We start from the raw sequence: 8,522 nt of genomic DNA, 5'->3' as shown, positions 1-8,522 counted from the left end.
TAACTATTAAGTGGTTAGATTTTAAATGAAAATTAATAAGAATATTTTAAGGGGATTGAAGTGCAAATGGTGTTAGCTATAAAGACGAATAGAATGAATGGGTATAGATAGAGAGACTAGACAAGAGTAGGACTGAATATTATTAAAGAATAATAACAATAATAATCTTTAAATACGTATTCTCCCTGATTTATACCCGAGGAATGTTCAGGTCAACACCTCAGTGCTGTTGTTTTTTTACCAAGTAAAACAAAGGTCCAGGGACAACTTCTATGGCCTTTCTCTCTGATTCCCAGAGCTAATATATTTTATCACCCTCCTCCTCAAATCTAATTTCCCCCTTCTTTTATACACAGGTCCATCAAAAGTCAGGGATGAGAAACCATACAAGGATAATGTTATTTATTCTTCAAGGACTAACAGATGATCCAAGGCTAAAAGTTCTGATTTTCATATTTCTCTTTCTCACATATGCTTTGACAATAATTGGAAACCTGATCATCATCATCCTCACCTTGATGGATACACAACTTAAGACACCCATGTATTTTTTCCTCCGAAACTTTTCTATTTTAGAAGTGGCATTCACAACTGCCTACATTCCCAAATATCTCTACAGCTTGTCAACTGGGGAAAATACCATTACCTATAATGCTTGCTTTGCCCAAATATTTTTTGTCATTCTTCTTGGGGTAACAGAATTTTGTCTTCTAGCCTCCATGTCCTATGATCGCTATGTGGCCATTTGCAAACCTCTGCACTACACAACCATCATGAACAGCAAAGTCTGCAACCTGCTCCTCCTGAGTTCTTGGCTGGCTGGGTTGATGATTATCATCCCAGCAATTAGCCTGTTGATGCAGATGGAATTCTGTGACTCCAATGTTATTGATCATTTTGGTTGCGAGGCATTTCCCTTGATAACGATTGCATGTTCAGACACACAAGTCATAGAGAGGATTACTTTGATCCTTGCTGTTTTGACACTCCTTGTCACCTTCTTCTTAGTGCTTCTGTCCTATGTACACATTATCATGACAGTTCTCAGATTCCCCTCAGTTCAGCAAAGGAAAAAGGCCTTTTCCACTTGTTCTTCCCACATAATTGTTGTCTCCATCACTTATGGAAGCTGTATCTTCATCTACATCAAACCTTCTGCAAAAGAAGGAGTGGCTTTGGATAAGGTGGTGTCAGTACTTGTAACTTCAGTTGCTCCTGTTATGAACCCATTAATTTATGCCTTAAGAAACAAGCAAGTGATACAAGCTTTTAAGGACTTAGCCAAAAAGATTTTCTTCCTCTCCAAGCAATGAACAAATATTGACTTAAGGATGCCAAATGATAAGAGAAAATCTAAATTATCTTTAACTATCTGTCCTGGATTCCACTATGTTTTTTTCATTTTCATTGCCAATCACCCTTAAGGGCTGTGCAGGTATTGTAACCTTCTCACATTTCCTTTCTCTTAAGTTGAAAATCCATCAAATAATAAAGGTTTCTTCTGACCCTCATGCTCCATTGTCAGGATCACTTTTGAAATACCACCACACTCTTTACTCCAGCCTGAAAAATTACAATCCCCCTACCTGCAGGCACTAAAACCAATTCTTTTTCCCTCTCAAGATTATTTATAGGGAGCTCTTATTTGGTACAGTTGTGGAATCATCAGTTCTACTGCTAAGGTGTCCTTAGAAGCCATCTACTCCAATCCCTTTGGTCCTATATTCATTCTTCATGCTGATATGCATACTTGTGGCCAATATCCCTTACCTCTCTTCTTTTTCTTCACTTTCCATGCCCCAACTCTTAATTCCCTATTTCTCATATTCTATATATAGACTCCTCATTCCTTCTGCCTGATCACATCTAACCAGCTTTCTGGGCAGGAAGGAGACCAATGTGATTTTCCAAAATGATCACTGATGCCTAACCAATTAGAAGTAATCTGCTCCTCTTCAGATCCACAACACTGCAGTTGTACCTTTCTTAGTTTGAATTACAATAACTTTTATACCTACTCTTTTCTCCTCAACTTGATTTGATGCTAACAGAAGACAAGAACTAGGTATTACTCATCTGCAACACACTGTTTTGTACATAGCAAGCAGTTAATACATTTTGTTGAATTTTATTGGTCAGTGGGAAGAAAGACAGAATTTTCATGGTTCAGGTAGGAATACAAGACATTCAGAACTTAGGAAAGTCTAAGTGAATGAAAAATAGTATTCAGGAGTTGATTCTGGGAAAAGAAATCATTCAATTCTACTCAGTCAGGGAATTTAAATAACCACTAGTGATTTACCAAGCTTCTGAAGCATAAAACCAAGAAAAGTAAAGGGGGAGGGAACTTAATACAAAAGTATTATACTATGGAAAATACAAATTGGAAAATTATAGTGTTATATATAAGAGAATGATACGTCTGAAACTAATGAGAAAAGGTATAAGACAACAAAACTGAGCAATTTGCTGCATACAAGAAATGTTAAAAATAATGAAAATGAGGAGCAGGAAAAAAGTTTTCTCATCCTAATGCAATTCCAAAATTGTAGCAATTGCATTTATGACTTCAGATTAGACAAGAATAAAGATTCACAAGCTCAAGAGAGATAAACTGGAAAAACTATATTTTAAGTCATCACTATGGAAAAATTTGGTTAAATGTATATGTATCAGATGACATGTTATTGCATGTTGGCACTTCATAAATTAAAAATAGCTGAGTAAAAAGATGTGTATTGTAAAACAATAATTGTAGACTTTAATATTTTCCATTAAGAACGCGATAACTGCAAAAGAAAGAACACAGCTTGGTAAAAATATACTTGAAAGACTTATGTTGTTTCCTGAAAAAGCATATTAAAGATGATACCTGTTAATAAGTATAACATATGAAAATCCATCAAATTAAAAATTATTCTTATAAAGTGACAGAATGTATATTTTATGTCAAATCCCACTAAAATAATAATGAATTCAGACAATGTAAGTAATCATGATCTCACAATATCCTGAATAATGAATGAATCATAGAAATAAACTCCTTATATGTTTATTTTAAAAATTATAACAATAAGGAAGGAAACCAAAAATTGGGGTATGCAACTAAACTGGCTCAGAAAAGAAAATGAAATTTACAAATCAACCAATCAGTAAGCATTTATTGAATTCAACAGCCAATTATTAATCAACTGCAACCAGGTAGAATAGGAGGATCTAGATACACAAAGAGAAAAATGAAACAGTCCCTATCCTCAAGGAGCTGACATTCTACATGGGCAAACAACATTTTCACAGAAATAAATGCAAAATATATCTAAAATAAATACAATTTCGTGAGATGTGGGGAGAACTAACAACTGAGGGAAAGAGGAAAGGCCTCTTCCAGGGAGGTGAGCTATAGTTTAGCTTTCAAAGGAGTCTGGGGCCCAAAGGTCAGACATGAACAGGAGAGGACTCCAGGCATATGTATTAATGGGGTACTTGTGCTCAGGCTAGCACTAACACACCAAGTCTCTGGATTTAACCCAGAGCCACCACCACACTCAATGAGAAAATCCTTCTCTGTTGCAAACACATGCAAGTCTAATCCTCCAATTCCTTTGATAAAGGCTATCAGTACAAGACACAGGGATGCTGGCCCAAGGGCTATGTCTGGTGATTGTCCAAGGACCATGCCTCTGGCAACTCTCTGTGGAAACTGGATTGTCTTGTCCCCTCAACAAAGCTATGTCTGTTGACTCCCTGAATTTTCCCATGTAAGCTTTGGCATCATTCCTGTCAGGTTGCAAGTTCCCTAAGTAACTTCTCCCACTTTGCCACTTAAGTGGAAGTCTGTTTGAAAGTGTGAATTCATTCCAACTGACACCACCCTGTACCCTGACATTTTTGGGGTCCAAGCACCCCTAAATTGTGTCAGTATCAGTTTGTGTGAAGATGTAAAGTTAGAAGATAGAATGTCATGTATAAAGTACAAAGAGCAAATCAGTTTGTCTGTAACACAGAGTAAATGAAAGCAAATCATGTGTACTTTCCCTAGATAGTTGGAGCCAGATTAGAAAGCAATTCATATGCCAATAAGACAAGTTAGTTTTTTAATCTTGGCCGTAACAGGGAGACATTGATCACAGCCATGAACTGATATGGTCAGACCTCTGGAATGTCAGTTTGGCAGCTATGTATATAATGGATTGGAGAGCAAGGACATGGCAAAGAAGGAGACCAGTTAGGTGACTATTGAAGTAGATCAGATGAGAGGTAATAAGGACCTGCCACATTTGTAATTGTGATGTAAGTGTACAGAAAACTGACAAGAATTGGGAACTGAGTGAATATGAAGAACGAATGAAAGTGAAGAGTTGAAGATACCTCCTAGATTGTAAAGCTGGGTGAATAGAAGAAAGGTGGTGGACTTTGACAAAAGCAGAGAAGTTGGGAGGAAGGTGGCTGTGTAATGAAAATTAATAAAGTCTCTTTTGTAGTTTGGGGTGTCTATGGGACATCCAATTGGAGGTGTGCAGCATGTAGTTGGAGATGTGGGATTCAAGGACAGGTGAAACACAATGGCTGGGTGTGTGCAGGGATGAGAATTTGGAAATCAGCTGCACACCCAAAGACATCATGTAGCAATTAAAAAGAAGAGATCCCAGGAAAGAACGACAGGATACATCTCGGCATCAAGGACAAGATTTCAGGGATAATCTTCGAAAAGGAAGCTGAAACTATGCCTGAATTCAATGATCTTTTTGCAGCTGATTTATTCAGTCCTAACCTCTCTCCTGACCTCCATTCTCATATGACTGGATGTCTCACAGACATTTTAAATTCAGTATTTCCAAAATTGAATGTATTACTGTTCCCACCAAACTTTTCTCACTTCCAGACTTCCCTATTACTGACAAAGGCACTGTCATTCTCTTGGTCTCCCAGGCTTATAACCCAGATTTCATTTTCATAGCCTCACTCTCTCTCACCCATCTAATCTGTTCATAAATCCTCTCCTATCTACCTTAACAGCATTTCTCCTACACATGCCTTCTCTCCTTTGATGCTGTCACTACCCTGTGCAGGTCTTCATCATCTAGATTATTGCAATAGCTAGGGTGTAGAGTGTATTCAGGGAAGACTAGTACCTCTGGTGTAAGGGCTACTGAGCCCTTTTTTCAGGCTGCTATGTACATTTGGTGTCTGCCTGATTCACCCAGCTCTCACCTGTGGCTCCAAGAAGCAGTAGCATGTGCAGCAACTATACCACAATAATACATCTCACTAGACGGGATAGACCAAGTCAACAGTAACTGAGGAATCTCAAACCCTTCAGTGAGTTATGAGGGGGGTGTATATCCCAAATATGTGAGACTTCCCCTAGTGATGAGGACAATTTTTTCCAATGTCAATGAAAGCAGCTGAAGTAGGCACTGTGAAATGATCCAACTTTGCTTAAACAACAAGAACACCAAGGACTTCCACTGCGTTCTGAGGCACCACCAGTCCTATGGACTTTGTCTTGCCACTGGACTTTGACGACCCTATAAGACAATGTGATGCTGATGACTTTGCACAACTCTGTATTGCTTAAACCTAATTTACATATGAGTCAAAAACCATCACACATAGCGTTTTACCATTTTTACCTATCTCCAAGGCCTGTGGTCACAGGGAAAAGATGAAGCCACAGGTGTGAAAACACTGGGAGCTGTAGTCACAACCCTGCACACGGGTAATCCAGGCCATAGGGTCATACTCTCACTAGAAGCAGCACTAGAATTTGGCAGGCCCATGGATGTCTGTGCAGACTTTTTCAAGGACCACACTGCTCACCTACTGATGTGAAGAAAAGTCTAGAAAAGGTGCCCTAAAAATTGTCTGCTTCACCTAAACTTGGCTTGCTTACTATGACAAGTGGGGATCCCACCTACTAGTCAAAACACAAAAATATGTACAAGAACTTTTGCAAAGATGATTTCACTCACCTTTGGTGCGTGGAATGTGTGCATGCTTATGGACAACATAAATCCAGCAGACTTGAAGGATGACAGCTCTAGTTATGAAAGAACTTAGCAGGTATCACAATTAAATAGCCACTGGCAGTGAAACAAGCCTGGCAAATTAATGCCAGCTTACCAAAGTCTTTGTTGTATACCTTATCTTTCTCTTTGTTCTTGTATGTCAAATCCATTAAGCTCAGGATTTTTTTTACAAAGTCTTGAAAGTCTGAAAGTTTATCAAATGTCCATTTTATTTCATTCAAAATAATACTTGGCTTGCAGGGTATGATGTTTTCAGCCAGAGCCCAAGTCTCTTGCTCTTTGATATATTGTGTTCTAAGACCTGTGGTCCTTTAATGTCTCTGCTGCTAATCTTGTGTAATTCTGATTGTGGCACCCTCATATTTAAATTGTTTTAATCTTGATGCTTTTGATATTTTATCCTTGAGTTGGGGGTTTCAGAATTTGACTATGATATTCCTATGAGTTTTCCTCATAGGATCTCTTTTTTAAAAGTGGTGATAAATGGATTTTTTTCTATTTCTACTTCCCTATATTGTTCTAATGCTTCAGGACAATTTTCCTTAATTATTTCTTATATTATTGTTTCAAGATTCTTTTTTTGATCATAACTTTCAGTTACCCCAATTATTTTTGTATTTTCTCTTCTTGATCTATTCTCCAAATCTGTTGTTTTTCTTATGTTTGACTTTCTCTTCTATTGTTTTTTTCATTATTCGTGTTTTGTTTAATTATTTCTTGATCTCATAATTTTGCTGGCTTCACTTTTCTCTTCATTTTTATGTAAAGTCCTTCTTTCCCTCACTGTCTACATTGTTTATTTTCCCCTTCTGTCTGTTCTTGAATTTATTATTTGCTTCATGAGTCTTATGCTTATTTAATCCTTGATTCTCTATATTCTTCATGGAATTTAAAATTCTGAAATAACTATTCTGAGGTTTTTTTTTCCTCTCTAAATCATTTCTACATTTCCTTGTAGAGATTATTCCTAGTCTGCCCTTTCTGTTATGCTCCCCTTTTAGAAAATCAGCATTTCCTACGCTGATAGAATTGATATAAAACCATGGTAGGATTCTTTTAAGTCCCTGCTTAAGCAGGTCATTATTAGTCTTTGCCCTTTCCTTGGTCATATCCCTCCATTTGCCTCAAAATCTCTTAACTAGGTCCCTGCCCTCTTATTCTTCTATTAATTACTCCTATTATTTGTTCTTTTACCCACTTATCACTTACGATTTCATTGTAAGTCTCCATATGTGTTATGTTTGTGCTCCCTAAACTGACTGCTGTGTTTATTGTGATATGGTTTATAATTTCTGCCTTTTATACTTGTTTCAACATACTTCTGCAAACTGATTCATTGTGAATTTTTGTAAAAGTTCTATGCAGGGCTGACAAATACATACATTCATGACCAGTCCCATTTATAAGATGGCATAAGTATTACTTCCCCCAGCAGTTTGTTATATCACATATTTTCCCTTTTGTTTAACTTCCTGTTTGATGTATTCCAAGTTGAGACAGGGATATTGAAATCTCCTGCCACTATTACATTACTGCTCATGTCTTCTTGTACCTCATTTAATTTTAAATTATGTTTCAGTTAATTCCTTAGATGCTAAGGAATTTGAAGCATAAGTTTTATATTTATATTGTTTTTTTGAATGGTTACTTTTAGCATAATATAAAATCCCCTTAGATTCCTTTTTATGTTGTGATATTGTTTTTGCTTTTCTGAACACATACTTACAATTCCTGGGTTTTTTATTCATCTAATAAATAGTACATTTTTCATCCTCTCATTTTTATTCCGTGTATGTTTTTGTTTTTAAAAAAAATGTTTCTCTTAAGCAACGAATTGTTCTGTTAGGAGAGTATGGCATATATCTTCCTCCATTTGTAATTAATATTGTCCCCCACACCCAATATTAGGATTCCCACTTTTTCTTTATAAATATAATATTATATTACTTCAGTTGTTTCAGCTTAATATGTTCTTGGCAACTTTATTCTTATTGGCTCTTTTTACCTCCTTCTTAAGTCTCCCTCTCCTACTCTTTTAAACCAATCAGAAGCATCCTTCTGTCATATCATGCTGTCTTGGAAAAGTCCACAATCCTCTTCTTCATCAGTCACGGATAGTTTTTTTTGTTTTGTTTTGGAATATGTATTCACAGAGGTCAGGGTGTTATTAGGTGGTCTGAAGGCCATATTCCCTTCTGTTACTAATATCTTCCCTGTTGGTTTATATGCTTATATTTAAAGTCTCTTATTGAGTTTTCTTCCTCCTGAGGTTTTTGGTAATTTCATTCTTTTAAAAAATGTTCCCTTATTGTTCACTTTCTGTCTCTTTCCATTTTTAGTTTGGTTTCCCTGGGGAATGGAACTCACAGTGTGTAAAGGTAATCAGTGAATGGGAAGATCTTCCCTGCCCATTTGAGTGGGCTTTGGGGGTGGGGCTCTCAGGGTCCTGGGGAGAGTGACTAGGACTGGCGCCAATAGAAGCCTGTGGTGGGA

The 8,522-nt window shown here is 36.9% G+C and overlaps 1 protein-coding gene across 1 annotated transcript; it reads left to right on the top strand.

The window, feature by feature from the left end:
• Positions 1–359: 359 nt before the first annotated feature.
• On the top strand, positions 360–1,313 carry LOC118852378 (olfactory receptor 6C2-like). Its single transcript, XM_036762106.1, has one exon. It carries the CDS (start codon positions 375–377, stop codon positions 1,311–1,313), a length of 939 nt encoding a protein of 312 aa, XP_036618001.1. The 5' UTR covers positions 360–374.
• The last annotated feature ends 7,209 nt before the right edge of the window (positions 1,314–8,522 follow it).

Source organism: Trichosurus vulpecula, chromosome 5 (genome assembly GCF_011100635.1).
Source record: "Trichosurus vulpecula isolate mTriVul1 chromosome 5, mTriVul1.pri, whole genome shotgun sequence".
Classification (NCBI taxonomy): Eukaryota; Metazoa; Chordata; class Mammalia; order Diprotodontia; family Phalangeridae; genus Trichosurus; species Trichosurus vulpecula.
This window is presented reverse-complemented; position numbering and strand designations above follow the sequence as displayed.

Bases quoted from the DNA above. Each gene is read 5' to 3' on its own strand.
- LOC118852378 (XM_036762106.1), top strand. From the start codon at position 375: ATGAGAAACCATACAAGGATAATGTTATTTATTCTTCAAGGACTAACA.